Here is a 19,978-nt window from a genome sequence, read left to right as displayed (position 1 = left end):
AGATACAAACAAGAAACGACTGGTTCACGTGAAGCCACTGAGATCCCACGTAGCTGCTACCTCTTGCCTACCCTAACCACACTATTTTTATTTAATGACGTTCTTGTAATATCCAAGATGACATCTATTCTACTTATTCTTCAGGTCTAATGGTATAAGCAGCCAGCAGATGTGCTCTCATGGTGAGAGATTATGTTCCTTGGAGAGAAAGAGCACTGGGAATCGATTCCAGTGGTCTGAGGGATTCCTAAGAAAGAACATGAGATGTGAAAGGAAGTCCCGTGTCTCCAGCGGCACTGCGTTCCAGGTTCCCCCACTGGGCAACAACCCCATGACTACGGAGAGTGCTAAGCTTCCACTTAGGTTAGGTTCTGGCAGAATGTCTTCATCTCCAGCTGTTTCTTTTTTTTTTTAATTTTTATTTATTTTTGGCTGTGTTGGGTCTTCGTTGCTGCACGCGGGCTTTCTCTAGTTGCGGTCAGCGGGGGCTACTTTTCGTTGCAGTGCGCGGGCTTCTCATTGCGGTGGCTTCTCTTGTTGCAGAGCATGGGCTCTAGGCGCACAGGCTTCAATAGTTGTTGCATGAGGGCTCAGTAGTTGTGGCTCATGGGCTCTAGAGAGCAGGCTCAGTAGTTGTGGCACACGGGCTTAGCTGCTCTGCGGCACGTGGGATCTTCCCGGACCAGGGATCGAACCCGTGTCCCCTGCCTTGGCAGGTGTATTCTTAACCACTGCGCCACCAGGAAAGCCCCTCTAGCTGTTTCTTGAGAAAACTCAGAACAGCCCAAGGATAGGACTGTCCATGGCTAGATGACTTGTAATCACAAAATCTAGGTTCCAGTGGTAAGTGTACTTTCTGTGTTCTCTTTGCCTCTCTTTTCCCAGAGATTTCTCTCGCACCTAGAAACAGTTTAACCCAATCCTGGCTAAAGCTCTGGTCTGGCTTTGCCCAAATGGTGACCAACACCACTATGGACTTTAATACAGGACCAGTCACTGGAAACACAGGGTCCACTGGAGTTAAATATATTGGAGATCCCATGGCGCCTGGGTCCAAGTCCCTTCCTTTCCCGTGACTAGCTGTGCAGGGGTGAGGAGAGGATCCTAGGAGTAAGTGGCGCTCCTCCTTAGCTACAGGTGACCACGCCAACTCCCGCCGGTCACCTCCCAATTGTTCATTCCCATCCTTAAAGAGAACCAGCAAGAGAAGTATCTGCTCACTCCTATAAAATGGGAGACTCCCAGGTGTGCATCTGGGTGCTTCTTTGGTGTGCCAGATGTGCTAGGCTCTTTTCTAATTTATCATCTCCAATGCTCACAGTAACCTTGGAAGAAAGTTATTTCCCCCAGTTTAGAGATGATAAAATTGAGGCTTGGGGTAGTGAAATATAGTACCATGCTGGGGTTACTTGGCTGTGCTATTCAAAGTATCACACGTCACACACAGTGTACAAAGTACAGTCCGAGCAGAGCAGAAAGTACCTTCCAAACTCCCGGCACCATTTTTGATGTGTCAAAGGATGTGAAGAAAAAGGATACCTGCTCCACCCACCTTATAGAATTAAAGCACTAGAGCACAGCTCAAGGGCACAAATATACACAAAGTATTTGAAAAATGTAAAACACTATATAAATGCAAATTATTAATTAATAGGCTAATTAACTGATTGACAAGGAGTTTGTATAGCATGGAGGTTAAGCGCGTGGGCTCTGGAATCAGATAGGACTGGGTTTGATGAAGTTTTGACCTCCCTGAATCTCAGTTTCCTCTTCCTCGAAATAGAGATAAGAATATTTCCCGTCTCATAGGGCACTGTGAAGCTTTAATGAGTCAGTATATACGAAATGTTTAGTATAATGTCTGACTCACACTGCTACTATTTTTACAGATAACTCTATTAGTCTCAGTTTTTTCTTCTGTGAAATGGAAAAAAATAATTCGACCCATCGCATGGTGCTTTCATAATTTGAAACTCTTTTAAGAATACAGTATGCCAGGGTTTCCCTGGTGGTGCAGCGGTTGAGAGTCCGCCTGCCGATGCAGAGGACACGGGTTTGTGCCCCGGTCCGGGAAGATGCCACATGCCGCGGAGCGGCTGGGCCCGTGAGCCATGGCCGCTGAGCCTGCGCGTCCGGAGCCTGTGCTCCGCAACGGGAGAGGCCACAACAGTGAGAGGCCCGCGTACCGCAAAAAAAAAAAAAAAAAAAGAATGCAGTATGCCAATTCTGATGATAAATCACCCCCAAACTGAACAGAGGCTGGACACAGCTGGGAAAAGATGTGGCGGGAGAAGACTGGCGTCCCTGAGGCCAGCCCTCCCTGCTGCCTCCCCGCCCCCGCCTTGCTGCACAGCAACCCAGGCGCTCCAGGCAAGACGAAGCTGGCCTCCATTGCCCTGGCTCTGAGTTCCGGAGCCCCAGCAGCAGATCTGGCTCCTGCAGCCTCCCAGCATCCTGCTGGGAGAACACACAGCCAGAAATGGCTCCCTCGGTGCAGGCCACCCCTTGTCCTCCTCGCCCTGCTTCAGCGCCCTGACTGGCCTGAGGAGATGGTGAAATGTGTCTGCTTGGCCTGGCGTACTGGTCCTTGAGCCCTGTCTCCATCCAGATTGTCTTGTCTTCTGAATCTCTCCCGGTAGCCAACTCTTCTAGAACTCGCTGATTCAACAAATACTTACTGTGTACCTAGTTTGTGCAAAGCACTGAACTAGATACTTTCCCATAACAAGTGCAGCCAAATCTCTTCGCTCTCTAAACCACCTCTCCCGGGGTATATAACACAATGCCTGTTCACAGCTCTAAGTAAATATGGATTGGGTAGCAGTTGTGTCCTGGGTCCTGTGCTAGTAGCTGGGTATACGGAGATAAACAAGACAAAGCCCTCTGGCCAGATACATACATTCAGGCACTAACTAACAGGTTCCGGGATTGCTCTTCTATTGACATTTCTATTCATCAACCTAATGGTTTATGTATTTAACAGTAGTTATCAGAGCTGGTTAGCCACTGTCTAGCTTCTTTAGCCTTGGGCAAGTGACCTTCCCTTTGTGAGGTTCTGTTTTCTTATCTGTTTAATGGGGGGAGGGGGTGTTTTGTGATGAGCATTAATTGAAACAATGAATGTAAAAAGCGTAGCACCAACAGCAAGGATACTACTTGATCTGATCCTTCCCAAAGCTGTAGCATTCCCTTCCTGGGCAAGATAAATATATAGCATGCATACTGCGACCTTCCTTTCTTGCACCAAGGACAGACATCACTAATGAATCAAAGCATTCTTTGTTACTCATCTCAGATGTAGCCCCAGAAGCCTTCTCAGCACAGTGATTCGGGCACATACTACTAATTGATTGAAGCTGTTCACATCCTCTATGGAACTTTTTTTGTTGTTGTTGTTGTTGTACGCGGGCCTCTCACTGTTGTGGCCTCTCCCGTTGCGGAGCACAGGCTCCAGACGCGCAGGCTCAGCGGCCATGGCTCACGGGCCCAGCCGCTCCACGGCATGTGGGATCTTCCCGGACTGGGGCACAAACCCGCGTCCCCTGCATCAGCAGGCAGACTCTCAACCACAGAGCCACCAGGGAAGCCCCTATGGAACTTTTTTTTTGCCATCCTGCCCTTACTTCACTCAGTTGCATAGGTCTGTAGTTTAGCTGACACTCCAATGAATATCTCTTTCCTCCCTGAACTTTACTCTTGGGTCTTGAGTGTAACCTCCTTAGAGACTGAACTACATGGGCACAGGCCCAGATGCATGCAGGTGGTGCCCATTATATGTATGTATTGACTGATGTGCCTCTGATCAGCAAATGTGGCTCCCATTCTGCTGACTTGTTGAATGAACTTGGGCAAGTCAGTTCTCATCTCTGGACAATTTTGATATTATTTTCTCATAGGTAGTGTGTTAGTAGAACAGAGTGGTTAAAATCTTGACTGCTGGGGTCTTACAAGCTTGGGTTTGAATCCTGGATCCACTTCCTAGCTGTGTTACCTTGGAGAAGTCACATAACGTTTCTGAACTTCAGCTTCCTCATCTGTTAACTGGAGATGTCTTAATAGTACCCACCTCAAAAGCGTAAAGGTAATACTGCATGGAAATGGGATACTGTTTTGAGATCCTGATCTACTTGGTTTTTTTCTCCCTGTATTTTCCCCTTTTCTTTTTTACCATTTAAGCAGATCATGGGTTCTACCCTCCTTGCCTCGGGGGAGGCATGTGTCAGGGCTGAAAACAGGAAGAATATGAGAGTGTTTTTAGCTTTTGCTTTTTGGAAAGCTCAAAGCCTTTAGGGGAAGAGGATTTACAGACCTAAGGAGAGAGTCCTGAAGAAACACAAAGGAAGAAAGATTTCTCCAGAGCAGAAAGAGATTGCCTCTGCTGGGGAGTGGAGAGGAGAGAAGATGGGAGGGGAAGGGAGAGGAGGAGAGGGGAGGAGGGAGAGGTCTGTAAGACCAGAAAAGTCCCATGTGGGCAGAAATGATGGGTGTCTCCATGGTAATATGTGTGAATTGATGGTCAAGCTGGGCAACCTTGGGCAAGTAAAATAACCTCTCTGGACCCGTGTTCTTACAATGTAAGGCTGTCTTTAATCACCCTACAATTTAGTGCAAGGAAATGGGACATCCCTGTGCTTAACAAGTATCTATTCTCCCACGCTCTTCCTCAACACCAATGATTCCACTTGCGATCCTCTGCATTGCCATGTTTGGGTTTAGCTCTGGGCAAGAAAACACATGGTTAACTACCAATATCTCTTGTGTCCTTGTCTTGAAGGGTTGTCCCTCTTCATGGATGGTTCGATAATCCTCTTGTTGGGCATGAAAGGCAATTCCCACTGGCGGACTCTCCTTCTGAGTAACTGCCCCGTGTGAAAAAGGACCACCACTACCCCCAGGCAACCCCTCACCCAGCCCCATGAGGTCAGCCTCCCTGCTGGGCAGGCCCTTCCCTCTCTGCTGGAGCCCAGTCTTTGCGGAAGCTTCCACTGAAGTGATCATCTAGAAACTTGAAAGCAGGAGAAAGCTAGGCCTCCCCAGTGACATTCCCCATATCGTGCCTGTGGGGAAGCAAGAGCTGGGTAGGAGAGAAGACTGGCAGCACGTACATCTCGGTTATAACCCTAACTCTGACCCTTACAAGGTGGTAACCTTGGCCAAGTTGCTGAAAGCCTCTAAGTCTCACTTCCACCATCAGCAAAACGGGGACAGTGCTATCTACTGCATAGGACTGGGGGTGAATTCGGTGAAGTGACACCTACAAATGGCCCAGCGTAGAGCTTAGTTTATAAGCAGCAATATCTAAAATTGCACGCCATTACGACTAACTCGCTGATCTCTGGCCAGTCGCTTTACCTGTTCAGACTTTAACTCTCTTTTCGACAAAATTAACTTCTGCCATGCCTGCTAATTGCTAGTTATTAATAGACATGCCTCTCCTACTAGAATGTGAGCAACTTGAGATATCTTTATTCATGACTATGCTTTGCATATAGTAGAAGCTCAGTGCTGGGTGAAGGTATGAATGGATAATCAGAAGGGATTTCAGATGTGAAATCCCCTTGCACGAGTTTTAACAAAGGATCATAGCAATTGTGATTCTTTGTTTCTGACAAGAATGAGTAAGTACAATCATTTAAATCTCGATAGCAAAAGGCCTCAGAGAAAAACCAACAAACGTAAAGTGCCTAAATTCCTTGGGACCACAATGTTTTAGGTGTCTTACAAAGAACTAAGATTGGGAGAACAAGTTCAACCGGGCTTTATGCCTGTAAGGTCTTAGAAAATAAATGATCTGAGCTGCCATTTCTTATCATCTGTTAAATGAAATCAATAAACCTTACTTTACCATAAATATAGGGAAATGGTAAAGAAAGGCACAAAGTAGATGCTCAATAAATGTTGGTTGGTTGGTTGAATGAATGGATGGATGGATGGGAGAAGAAAATATCTGGAAAAAGGATGAAGGGACAAATAGCTGGAGAATAGATGAAGGGATGGATGAAATAATGAATAAATAAACGAATGGTTCCTTGATCAATGGATGGGTGTAGGGTAGATGGATGGATGGAGGGATGGATGAGTGACTACGTAGTGGATGGATAAATAAATGAATAGAGGAATAGATGATGAGTTAATGGATGGATGGGTGGATGTGTCGGTCAAGTTCGTAGCAAGTGTGAAGTACCGTGCCTATGAAGAATGACCGTGACTGCATAATAGATGCACCTAAATGGGTCAGCTTGGGGTAGGTGTTGCAATTAGAAGCCCCAAATTTCTCACTCAAGAAACACTTATTCTCCTTGTTTCTCTCCCTCCCTTCCCTAGGGAAACTTGCTTCCAGGAAAGCTGTTCATTAATGTAGCATCAAACTCCTTCAGTGAGTTTGTTCACCTGAAAATAAAACTGGGCAGTACTAGTGGACATATGTCTTGAACTATGTTCTCTCTCACGCATCACTGTGGCACTGGGATGGAGCAACGTAAACAGCTTGTCAAGAACTTGCTCGTTTCCCTATGGTGCTCCTAATTTTTCTGATCTTTCCTTCCTACACCAGGAGATTGGCAGAGCAGGCATTCCCAACAAGAGCTAGTAAGAGTTACCAGCACAGGATTCAAATCGCATCTCTGACATCACCTAGCTGTGTGAGCTTAGACAAGTTACTTACCTTTCTGATCCCGAATTTTCCCATCTACAAAATGGAAATTGTCATAATATCTAACTACCTTAAAAAATGGTTCAGTGGATTAAGTGATATACTGCAGATAAAGCATTTTGCTCAGTAATTGGCATGTAGTAAGTACTCAGAAACTATGATTAGGAACTATTACTAAAACTTTGACAGGTGAAGAAGTTGAAACACTGACATTCATGAGGTCACTGAGGCAGAGAAGTAAACCCTGGGAGTCAGGAGACCTGGGTTCTGATTCACTATTTATCTTTGGGCAGGTAAGTACCTTTTCCTCTCTGAGCCTTTCTTTCTCTACCTGTGTAATAGGGAATGGAACCCATGAGCCCGGAGATTTAGGGGTATAATCGCAGTGTCTTTTCACCCTCCCCCTCTACCAAACTGACTCTCTTTTGAACATGAACCTTAATGTCCAAGGGCAATCACTCCTAACAGGTAAAACCAGGAATCAGCAACTATTCAAGTTAGAGACTTTTGTCACCCTGATGCAGATGAGGCTCAGGGTAGCAAAGTGACTTGCACAAAATCACACAGCTAATAGACGGTGGGATAGGATTGAAGCCCAAGCTTATCAACCATAGAGCCAGAACTCATCCAACTATGCAACCCCTTTCCCTTGGCATGTGTCATAGCCGCGTTTGCTTGGTGAATGGGAGGTGATGCCTCCCTGAGGGCTGGATGAGCAGGGTGGCTGGAGGAGTATGCTGAGCACCCAGAATTTCCACGGAGAGGGAAGGCAACGGGGTCTTTTGGACCAGAGTGGGGACAGCGAACATCAGCTGCTGTGACGGCACCTAGCCCAAGTGACAAGACGGCAAACATCAAAAACACCTAGGAGCACTTAGACCAGTCCCCAGTTCCTGCATTCAAACTATCACTGGGGATAGACTGAGAGTTGATTTGCTAAAGGGCCATAAATGCTATAGGTCCAGGGTGGAACAGCCAGTGGTTTGGGGTGCGGATGAGTACAGGCAGTGGATGGCAATCATATTAGCTCTTTTCCTCTCCCCTGGAACCCACTGATGCTCTACAAGGAACCCACTGTCTCTGGCATTAATTGCTTGTGAGGCCTTAGGCAAGTTACTTAACTACTCTGGGCTGGATTCCTTCCATAAAAGGAAGTTAGGGAGGGTGGGATGAAGAGACTCTTAAGGCCACCCCTAACTCTCTTAGTGGCAAGATGTCCTTTCTTGGGGGAGCGGGGTGGTCACACATAACCACCCCCATGGAAGGAACGTTTCCAGACGCATGCTCCTCCCACTGTAGTTTGGGGCCTGTTTCCCCTCAATCAGGCCCCTGAAATGATGGGTTAAATTTCTTCCTAAGGCTCCTGAGCTCTGAGTCCCCCTTGCTGTTTTGGGGTCCTACTCCAATGTGTCCCTCCTCCCTTGGCCATTAAAAGGGATGTCACTCTAAGGGATGTCTCCACTTACGAAAAGGAGCATACACAGGGGGCAGCTGTGTGAGGCATGAGGCTGGTACACTTAGTGTAGAGAAAGAAGGGGGCTTCAATGGGGGTAACACTGGCAATGCAGGCTGGTCAATGACCAGAGGTGGTCACACCTTTCCTCCCCTTGCCTGGTGGATCCATGCTCAGTGCACAAGCTCCTGGGGTCACACATTTTGTCTGCAGTGGGATGGGGACACTGCACTTGGAGTCAAGAGACCCGGGGTTTATTCTGGGTCTTTATAAGACCTTAAGCCTCAGTTTCTTCTTCTGCAAAATGGACATAAAACTGGCACTTAACTGTTGTGAGAATCAAATGAGGTCAACAGTAATAGTTAAACCACCACCACCACCACCACAATAATGTATCACGATTTCATGGTGTGACTTTTGGCAAGTCACTTCATATCTCTGAGCCTCATTTGTCCTATTTGTAAAATGGGAATACACTAATTTTTCTGCTTTCTTCTCCAAGGAACTCTGAGCAGTGTGGTGTCTTAGAACTGGGTGTCAGGTGGCCCGTATGTCAGCTATACCTTGGGCGTTAACATTCTGATGCTCCACAAAGTGCCCTGTGGACTCTCTGTGCCCCTGTCTCCCCATCTATAAAATAAAGAGGCTGTGTTCGAGTCCCTCCAATGTCCCCTCTGGCCCTCCCGTTCTGACTGCCGACTAAATGCCCCAGTGAGCTGACACTGGCTAATAAGGAGCTGATCACTGGGATGTGCTATTGTGGTGATGGTTTCCGGCTAGAAAAAACCGTCCACACAGTAAAGAGTTGCCCTGAGCCTACCTACCCTCTATGGGAGTGGGCTGGGCCCCAGAATCACCTGCCGCCTGGCCTTGGAAGGGCGGCTGGCCAGAGAAAAGCCTCCTTAGTGGCTGAAAGCTCTGAAATATGATCCCAGGAACAGCCAGGCTGAGTACAGATGGACATCTCATCAGGATCCCCAGACCAGGCTTTGGGCGGCATATGCCACAAGCGGTCTTCATGGGGCAGGATGCCATATCTCACAGCGAGGGGTCAGGGGCAAGAGCGAGCAGTGTCTGATCTCCTGACCACAGCAGGGAAGCTCACACACAAACCTTGATGTTGGGCAAACACCACTTCACCGAACCCAGAGCTCACCCAGGCTGACTCAGGCTACGTAAGGGCCTTGGACAAGTCCTTCCCCTTTTGTGGGTCTCAGTCTCCCTATCTGCAAAATGAGGAGCCGAACTACATGAGCAGGTCCTAGAAACCTTCTGACCTCTTAACTCTCTCAGTAAGAAGTTTTGAGAATGAACCCTCAGGTAAGTGTATTTATAAATTATATCTGTACAGTTGTTCCGATACATTATAAATATTATAAAACGTATCTTTCTGTCCTCCACGTGTAAAATGAGGAGACTGGATAATCTCCTAAAGGTCCCTTTAGCTCTAAAATTCTGAAGATGTATGTCTGTAGGTCTCTGAGTTTCCTCATCTGTACCATGCACTTATATACCCTCAATCATTCATTCAACAAACATCTAAAGAAAATGGGCCAACCACGGGCCACTGTTCTAGGTGCTGAGATACAGCAAGGAATGAGACAGACATGGTCTCCACCCTCGGTAGTTCAAAGAGTTCTCCTGTGAATCAAAGGAAACACTGCTGTTTTTGAATATTGGAAATTCCATGTGGTTCAGACTATTAGGTATAAGAATGATTTAATGAGGTGAAATTGCTACAATTCATGCATTCAACCAACATTTGTTTGGCCCCCTACTATGTATCAAGTGCAAAAGGTAAACCAACAAGCAGATTGACATGATGCTTTCGGTCTATTAGAAGAGGTACACTTCAACCAATGATCCCGTAAGTCAGTGTAAAATTACAAATGTGTCGAGAACCAAGAGAGATACTATAGTGATGAGAGTCTGTAATGCCAGGTGTGACCTAGTCTAGAGCATTGTGGGAGGATTCCCTAAGGAGATGACATTTGAGTTGAGATCTGAAAGCGGAGTAGGTATAAATTAGGCACCAAGGGAGAGGGACAGCTTTCTTGGCATCATGTGCAAAGGCCTGGTGGCAGAAAGGGCGTGGAAAATTTGAGTGACTAAAAGGAGGAATGGGATGCAGCCGGAGCAGACGGAGTGAGAAGCAGCATTTTAGAAATGATCTTGGGGGAGGTGGCTAGAGGCTGTACCATGGCAGGGAGTCATCAAGGCCTAAAGTTCTGCAAACCAATGGACAGTGATGCAGGGCTTTAGACGAGGGTAAGGAGGGTGTATATGGTCTGGATTACTTTTCAAAGAGGTTCTTCTAGCTCGACATGGAGATGGGTAAGAAGGGTAAGGACAGAGGAAGACAGTGTTACCGTCAGTGGTGTGAGACGGGATTATAACAATGGCAATTGCCTAAGCTGACTGGACGTAAAATACGATGATTAAAGTAACACAAAAACACCCATGACCTTAAAATCCAAACCACAGTGACAGGATGTACAGCAGGTAGAGAAGAACGTACTTGCCATTGAGCAGACTTGATTTCAGATCCTGGTTTCGTACTTACATACTATGTGACCTTGGACAAGCCACACTTCACCTCTCTGGTCTCAGCTTTTCCTTTTCTGCAAAGTGTACTAGACTATAAACTTCTCAGTTAAGAGCTCTGGGTTTTTATTCCAATTATGACTCACCAGCCATGTTCCCATGAGCAGGTCACTTCTACTCTCTGAGCCTCAGTTTCCTCATCTGTAAAATTGGGTCTTCAAAATACCTCTCTCCTAAAGTTACTGTGAGGATGGAATCAGACAACAGATGAAACGTGTTTGGCACAGGGCTGGGCACATAACAACGTAAGGCGCTCGGCAGACACATTCCCACCGTGAGCAAGTGCGCGCACACGCTATGAATGCACACGCGTCAGGCCCAGATGGCTCCTCTCTTCCCGTAGGAGTGGTAACTGCCTTGTAAAATCCCAGCTCACTTGCCTAAGCTTCACTTTCAATGAAGCCAGAGAACAGTGATCCGCTGGTGTTTCTGCTCAGCGAAACTGTCAGCGGGATGTAAGCCCAGGGAATTCAGCAACGAAGGGATTCTCCTGATGAGAAACATTTGCGTCCAGAGGATCTTAATATTTGTTTGCAACAGACAAATGCAGACGTGAATTACTTAATGACTGTTCTAGGGTTCGGCATGGTTCCTGGATTTGGTTTGGCTTTGTCTCTATGACATCTTAATTCTGTGTTTTATTTCTCAGAGCTCTACATACAGGCTGTGGCATATGGGAGCTCCCTCAGCAAAATCTCCAATGGAGATGGGGGAGGGAAGGGGAGAGAGAGAGAGAGAGAGAGAGAGAGAGGGAGAGAGAGAGAGAGAGAGAGAGAGAGAGAGAGAGGGAGGGAGGGAGGGAGAGAGAGAGAGAGAGAGGGAGAGAGGGAGAGAGGGGGAGAGAGAGAGAGAGAGAGAGAGAGAGAGAGAGGGAGGGAGGGAGGGAGGGAGAGAGAGAGAGAGAGAGGGAGAGAGGGAGAGAGGGGGAGAGAGAGAGAGAGAGAGGGAGAGGGGGGAGAGAGAGAGAGAGAGAGAGGGAGAGAGGGAGGGAGGGAGGGAGGGAGGGAGAGGGAGGGAGGGAGAGGGGGAGAGAGAGAGAGAGAGGGAGGGAGAGAGAGAGAGGGAGAGGGAGAGAGGGAGAGAAAGAGCGTGCGAGCGCAGACTGTAGCTTCAAGGGTGTGTGGCAAAGGGGCTGTGAGGTGAGAGGGATAGTATAGATTTGCACCCATGGATACAAGAGATACACCAAGCCCTCACCGTCATGGGAATAAGATTTGCCACTTCTATTTGGAAGTCTAAACAGTGTCTTTTTCAATTTCCTAATCTGATTGATCACAATCAGAGTGATGTGTAAATTTCATGTTTGTCCATAACACATGGAGGGGCCCAGCTAAGCTTCTGACTCTGCGGTTCAAAGTCATCCCTGGTTGCACTAGAGTCGGGAGAGAGGAGCCAAGAGAAGCAGATCAGACCAGGGACCCTGACTGAGAGGGCAGGAGCGCCCCTGCGACCCCCTCCATCCCCCCAGCCTAGGAGCTGAGGACCTGGGAAGTCCTTAGATGTCTTACAAGGCCCTGCTTGATCTGTTTCCTGCCTATGTCTAGGGAGTCAGCTCCTGTCAGTCTCCCCCTCACCCATTCTGCTCCAGCCACACTGACCTCCTTGCTATTTCTCAAATACATCAAGCATGCTTCCACCTCAGGGCCTTTGCACATGCTGTTCCCTCAAACACTTTCCCCCCAGTAATCCTCATGGCTGGCTCCCTCCCTTCTCCAGGTCCCTGGCCACTCCATCCAATAAAGCCATCCCCGCCCTCACCCTCTAGCCTTTTGCTCAGCTTCATTCTTTTTAAAAGCACTTACTACCACCTGACCTTATACTATTTGTTTGTTTCTTCATTTACTATTTTTCTCCCCCATGAGAGCGGGGGGTTTCATGCTGTTCACTGCTATACCAAGCAGGAGCTCAAGGAAATTGTTGAATGAATGAAGTACAGCTTTGGTTTTTAGCCACAGGCAGCTTCTTCTTCTTTGTACATTCATTCCCCAGTGGTTTATTTTCTCTTTGACATGTATGGGCTCACTCTGCTCCCCCCAGCGTCGGTGGCTGCTTGAGGAATGAAGACCGGATTTTGTTTTAGCCAGCGCTGGACCATGAAGGACAAGAAACCTAACAGCCCATGCCCGTGTCTGTATCCTTAAGCCACTGACAGGGGAGTTGGGAGATTTATATTATAAGGGCAGTTCCTTTCCATAGCCTCCCTTCATTAGCACTGACTGGGACTCCCCACAGAGAATGCCCCCTCCAGAGTTTAATCTGCTTTTTCTTCTGGGAAAAGGAAAGCTCTTTCTTGAGACTCTACGGGGAATAAAGGCTGTATTCATTCTGATCATTCCTTGCATTTGTAGGTAAAACTGATGAAGAAAAAGAATCATTCCCATTTTACAGGTGAGATAACTAAGGATTACTGTATGATAATAAGCAAGGGACTCCAGGTCCCACTGAGGGTCTCTTCTTCCTCTGATTTTCTACATCCCCCTTTCTTTATTCCTACCTACATTTATAGTACTTAAGATGATCTGCCTCTGTCATACACACTCCTGTCTATGTCTCCCTTTGCTGCTAAATTCCGAGGCCCTCAAATGGAAAGACTGCATTTCATTCATCTTTTCCTCCCTGATGGGCCTGACACGTAGGAATAATAAAAACGATCATCTATTATTAATAGTAAGAGCTACCACTGATGGAGCCCTCACTGTGTGCCGAACAGTGCTTCCCATATATTAGCTCATTCAGTCCCCCCAACAGCTCTTGGAGATGGCTGCTATTATTAGTCCCATTTTATGGATGAGGAAACTGAGATTGAGAAGGTCAAGTTGCTTGCCAAAAGCCACGGAGCCAGTGAGCGTCTGTAAACAGTAAAAGGAAACATTTCCTGCGATTAGTTTGCCTTCAGGTCCTGTCGGATTTTTAAAACAGCTCTGTACAAATCTCCAGGGGCTCTTTTAGGCGACTGTAGTGAGAATAATCTCACTACAACTCCGTGAGATGAATATTTCACCGATGGGGAAAGTGAAGCGTAGAGAGGTGAAGTGACTAACAGATTCCAGAGCTGGGAAGTAGCCCAGCAGAATGTCAGCCTGGGTCCATCTGACTTCAGAGCCCAAGCTCTTCACCATTCTACCTCTTCTACCCCAGAAATATTCTCTCGCACCTCAGAGAAAGTCTTACTAACAAGCAATTACAGAACTCCGGTTTTGTTAAGCCCCTGCGAACTCTTCCACTTTGCAGGAAGGTAAGTCCAGCCACTCTGAAAGAAACGATATTTTTAAAAATGTACTGTGCCCCTGTGGGATGACTGAGGCGCCGTGGAGCAGAAGGCACCTGACCCAGGCTTCCATCCTCATTTAGAGGAGGTAGGCTTTTAGGGACATGGTCCCATTTTGGTGGCCTGGAGTCGGGGTGGAGTTAACGGAGACTGACACGGGCCTGGAAAGCACTTCCAAGTGACATTAAGTTCGACCTCCTGCCCCCGGACAAGCCGACATGTTCACTCACCCAGCCACACAGACATCTATATCTAGAGAGCTTCATCCTGACACTAGTGAGAGTCAAATCTATTTGCAGTGTGTGTGTGTCTCCCAGCCTCCCGGGTTGCACCGACCAGCATCCTCAGATTGTCAGGACCGGGGTGGGGCTGGGAGAGGGCTAATCTCATACTGGATCTGGACCATGTGTACTCATTCAATTAATGCATCCAACTTTCATTGAACATCTACCACAGCTCGGGTCTCTAAGACAGCACAGTTGCCAGGTGAACATGGCAGTGTCAGAAACGATCCCCTCATTGACCCTGTACACCATTCAACCAATTTCACCTTTCAGAAGGAGAAAGGTTTGACCCAAACAGTAACACTCCCTTTCCAGAGAAAATGTTCATTCATCGCCAGGGCAAGCATTTTCCCTGACCCTCGTCTCCTGGCTCTTAACCACAGGACATCGCCTCCCAACAGCCCCTCACTCTGCTCCTAGAGACAGAGTCAGCACAAATGTGCTAACTGATCTCTTGGCACGAAGGGGAGACTTGAATTAAGTGGTTCAAAGGCATTTTCCCTGCCTTACAATTTGGCCGTCTTTCCCTTTATGCAGTAAAATCTCCAATCGTTTGGAAAATTTATGATCCTTTAGACAGGGACTGGGCTGAAGTCTGCTTCTGGACTATTCTGCATGGAAAGGATTTTCGAAGAAAATTAATAGCTTGCCCAAAGAATGGTAAAGGGAATGCATAGTCTACTTAAGCGGGCCACCTCTCTAGCCCTTTACAAACACTCCTGTAACTACAAACAACTGAGATACTAATTACAAATGATAGTTATGTGTTCATTACGTCCTCAGCTACTCTTTGTTGATCTGAATATTACAGTTTGAGTTGGCCTCCGACACTAGGTTTCCCACTTTCAGCCTAAACTTCTCAGGTGAAAACTTTTCTGGACTAAGCAATTAAAAAAGAGAATGACTTAATGCCAGGAAAACGACTATACTTCTTTGGCAGGAACAAAAGAGGGGGTCTCGTACACTCCAAGTATCTTATTGATTCATGCTGGCTCTCTTCCAGCTGGTACAGGGTGAGGTTTGCCTGGGATACTTCCCATTAGAGCTTCCATCCTGGAATAACCACCCACAGGCAACCCTTTTCACTCTTGATATGAACTACAAATTATATTGTCACTCTAGAGTTGATGGGCTAGGGATTAAAACTATTGTTTTCAAGGAATTTGAGCCTTGGCTAGACTGGCAGTGCTTGGTCATCCCTACACAAAACAGAATAATCTTCCATAGGGATGTCGCACCAATCCATTCTGAATCCAGACAATTCTTCACCAGCCCTCCACCCCCTAACTGAAAGCCTCAGATCACAAAGCAGCTAACCTCCCCTCAGGGAAGGAAATATAGGACCTTAGGGAGGAAAATACGGGACTGCTCTCATCCCACCCACCCCACCTCCTGTCCCTGTCAGGAGCTGAAATCTCACAATTTTTATGGTCAGCATTACCAGGGTGAGAAATGGGTGGGCAGGAAAAACACAATACTGGAAGGAACTGTAGATTTCCTTTGGCCATTAGAGCTCTGAGCTGTTTGTTTTAAACAATCACTCTGTCCCTTGCACTGTGGGAAGTGCTTCACCTGACTCAGTCCTCCTAACTCACTGCCTGAGACAGCTACGATTATTGTTTCTATTTTCAAGCTGACAGAACAGGCTCAGCAAGGTAGAGCCACTTGCCTAAGGCACTTGGCTAAACGGCAGAACCAGGTACTGGGGTTCCGGCCGAAGCTCAGCTCTGAGCCCTTAAGCACCGCCTCCCACACTGCTACACCGGTCGGACATTTGAGTCAGACATCTGCTCGCAACTTGATACATTATAAAGATATTGCCTCATCAAGTATGCCTCACAGAGGCGGAGAGGGAGGGACCAGGGGATGCTTTGCTTGGAGTAAGGTTGTATGATGTATGCATATTGCTATGAAATCAACGAATTGAATGTAAGCTTCTATCCTGGTACTAAATTATCTTCAGAAACAGACTTAAAATATCCTGGGGAAGTTCACTCAGCGGGTAGTAGCCCTCATCCATAAACAAGTATTAAGTGTGCAACCAACAGGACTGGCTGGTGGTTCCTCCTCCCCCTCCCCCATCTCCCTGTAGACAGCTACTTGGGCAGATCCGCTGACTGTGAGCTGGGCCTCATTCATGGAACTAGACAACATTTCTGATGAGACCAAGTCCCCAGACTGCCTGTAGAGGAAGCTGCTGATGCTAAGCTCATGCCTCTGTCCCTTTCCTTCCTAAGAACTCTGCTTTAGAAACATGGTACATTCACCCTTAAGTAAGCATAGAACCTTAAAAAGGAGGTAGAAATTGACCATCGCTGGATGTGGCTGGCGTGGGTGCAAATGTGGATGTTTCAGGCTTTACAGCCAGTCTGTTAAAAGACAACTCCAACCCAGCCCCCCCTCCTGAAGACTTAAACACAAAGTGGAATCTATCCTACAGAGAGGCCACGCCTGTCACAGAAGTATTAAAGAGTAAAGAGGATCCTTTCAGCACAACATAAATTAGGGACTAAATGCTCAGACTTCCACCTCGGGAGTGGTTTTCAGGGGGAAGGAGACTCAGGACGTTAAAAGACACCAGGAGTGAAATGATGCCTGGGTGGGGAGGGTTGGCTATTATGAGTCTCGTATGGATTAAATCAGGATTTGCACAAAGCTGCAGAAGCATGCGGGGTGGGAGACCTTGTGAGCAATTCATATGACTGAGAGGATGACCAGGAAGAAAGGCATGACAGGAACAGACTGACAGGCAAAAGGTGAAGTTACCAAGCAAGGTGGCCATCAGGTATGCTTATCTGAATTAAAATACCACCAGGAATCTGCTCTCCTCTCCCTGTACCCCTGAAATACATGGAATACTCGGGACCAACTGCCACACTTCTAGTTTCCAATGAAATTTCCTCTAGTCCCTTCTACAAGGGCATATTCTTTGGCCAATGCAGCACCTGATTTGCCAACAGGAGGTGCACTCCGAAGGTGGAATGGATGGCAGAAACCCAGGAAGATAAAACCACTGATGTCAAAGCTCTCTACAAAGAACCTCCTTCCAAGCAGAGCAACACCAGCTTTTGGTGGCATTTGGTGTTACTGTTCCCCTTCTCCAGCCTGTGTCACAGGATGTCCCCTCATCCCAGCCACAAATACTGGCTGCTGCTGCTGCCACTTGCCGCCTGCTACATCCTGCTGGCCCGTCATGTTTCTAGTTCACCCATTCCCAACATGGGGTACCCGTTTTTCTTAAAGACCTGTATGAGCCAGGTCTCTATCAGACTATGAAAAGTTCTCCAGTCTGAGTTTGATTCTTAAAATATAACTCCCCCATCGGTCCTCCACCCCACACCCACTGGAAAGTTCAGATGCAGCTGTGCCACAACAGGCATTCTGTCCGAAGCACTTTCCCAGACATGTTTTCAACCTACTCCCTAATGCAGCCTGCCAGGATTAATAAATCCTCCAAGTGGTCTCCCCTGGTCCACTTCTTTCTTTTTCTCCCACCCAACTACTCATCCAACACCAGCAAAAGAAGAGTTTTCATTCAGCCTTGATTTTCCCTGACGGAGGGCACAGGTTTCTTCCTTTCGTTCTCGAACTCCTCTAAATTGAATGATTTATGAAAACAATTGGGTCTTCTCTGTATTGGAATGCTTCTGTTCCCCCCAACCTCCTCTCAGTTTCACCCCACATCTTCTTCTCCCTCTTTCTGCCTTTCTTTCATTTCTTCCCTCATCCCCCCTCCATCACACTATTTCTATACCACCACCCAAGGATCGGTTCTTATGCCTGAGTTCAAAGCAATCAGATTCTTTTTGAAAAACCAAATAAAATTCTTCTGAGACCATCTTCACGCTCTTGGAAGGCTCCTCCCTGACTCTTGAGCTCAGACTCCCGGTTCTGCGTGCTGGAGACCAGATAGTTCAGCAGCCGCCGCCAGGAAGGTGTGGAGGAGGGCGCTGTTTAGGGTGTATTTGAGGGAATAGCATATGGGCTTTTGTCAAAACAGTCAGAGCTCACTAGTTTCTGAGCTGAGCACGGAAATGTGCCGCTGTCTCTGAACAAGGCTTGAGCTAGTTCAATCCTCATCTCTTCTTGTACAACACCGCTAACTGCCTCAAATCCACCATTCCTTCACCCCCTGTCCTCGGAGCCCTGGGATATCAAGAGAAGTTTCTCAGTCATCTCCCACCTCCACCGCCCACCCAAAGACAGCAAGACCTTTCAAACAGCGGCTGCCAGGTCAGCCGGCTGAGCGTTGCTCCCCTTAAAGACTCCCCGTCCCTCCCCACCAGCTGCCACCTCACACAAGCAATTCGTTCTCCCATGTTCCAGTGGGAGATGCAGAGTAGTGACGGGAAAAGACAGGGGCTCTGGCCCAGCTGCCTGCCTCCACCCCGCAGGGCTCTGGGGCACAGGCCAGAAAGGGGGACCATCAGGGTCTCCCCTCTTAAGCAGGAGGTCATTACCTTGGCAGCGGCTTGCGGGCCGTGATACTGGCGACAATGATGCTCTCGGGACGCGGGGTGGCCACGGCTTTAAAGGTTCCTCGCCAGAACTTCTCAAAAAGCTGTTTCTCTCCTTGTTGAACGCTCGCCATGGCCAACCAAAAGGGCCCGGGGCTCCCGGGCGCTGTCCGAAGTGCTGAAACGAGGCTTCCGGACGGGGGCACACCCGGCCCCGCTCTCTGTCCGTGTGAGACCGAGAAGGGTGGGGTGGGAGAGACAGGGGTTCAGGGCGGGGGATGGGCGCCTCAGCCCGGGCCGGCAGGGGAGGGAGAAGGCTTGTGCGCCGGTTCTCTCCGCCTTCTGGGTCGGCTCTGGGCTGCGCTCTGAGCTTGCAGAGCCTCCGCGCCCCAGGAAGGGAACGTTGGGCTGGCTTTCTCGGCAGCGCCGGAGAGAAGAGGCGACGGGGTCGTCCGTGTGTGCGTGCGCGTGTGAGCCCCGGAGCGCCCGGGTTTTGTCTCTCTCACAATGTGACGTTGGAAAAGGAGGCTGGTCGCGCGAGCCGCACTTTCCTCCCCCCTCTCCGCCTCTCCTCCGCCCCACCAACTCCCTCCGCCTCCTCAGCCTCCAGCCGCCATCTGCATAACAAAAGCCCGCAGGTCGAGGGAGGAGAAAGGGCGGGGCGCGCGCCCGTCACCGTCACCCGGGACCCGCGGCTACGGAGTTGCAGCGCTGACCCCTGAGAAAAGCACTCGCGGCACCCCGAACTGAACCGGGCGTGAGATCCTGCTTCCCAGCCCCCTCGCCTCCCCCTCCGCCGCGGGCCTTCCCCCTACCCTCTCCTGCGTGCTCTCTGGGCCCGCCGCCTCCCTTCCCAACCCCTTCACGAGTCTTGAAGAAGATCTTCTATCAAGGGAGAAAAAAAACTTAATCTATCCGCCCCCGCCAACCTGCCCCGCCCCTCCGCCACCGCCTCACTTCTGGGAGGGGCTGTCTACAGCAGCAAGGGGACGGGGGACGTCTTCGGAATTCCTCTTTGCGCCTGGGTGCTGCGAGATCCCCACCACCCAGAAAGTGCCGTTTGAGGGACCATCCGTCAACAATTCGGCCTCTCGCCATCTGCCGAGCCGGCCCCGCCCGCAGAGGGGTGCAGCGTTGCATCTGTGCACGCGGCTCTAAGGGCTATCTCTTTTGTGCCTCACTGCCAGCCAGCCCAACGTCCTGCTGCCAAACCCATGCAAAGGAAAGAGTGCCCACACCCCACCCCACCCCATCCACTCC

General features: G+C 48.6%; 1 protein-coding gene across 1 annotated transcript in view; it reads right to left on the bottom strand.

Annotated features, from left to right (window-relative positions):
• SRRM4 (serine/arginine repetitive matrix 4) overlaps positions 1-19,481 on the bottom strand; it is a 168,378-nt gene extending 148,897 nt beyond the window's left edge. Inside the window, exon 1 of the mRNA XM_030860389.2 lies at positions 18,722-19,481. Within this exon, the coding sequence (XP_030716249.2) occupies positions 18,722-18,852 (131 nt within the window). The 5' untranslated portion in view covers positions 18,853-19,481. The remainder of the gene's footprint in view (positions 1-18,721) is intronic.
• Positions 19,482-19,978: the final 497 nt, after the last annotated feature.

Source organism: Globicephala melas, chromosome 13, assembly GCF_963455315.2.
Source record: "Globicephala melas chromosome 13, mGloMel1.2, whole genome shotgun sequence".
Classification (NCBI taxonomy): Eukaryota; Metazoa; Chordata; class Mammalia; order Artiodactyla; family Delphinidae; genus Globicephala; species Globicephala melas.
Note: the sequence above shows the minus strand (reverse complement) of the source record. Positions and strands in the feature narration are given on the sequence as shown.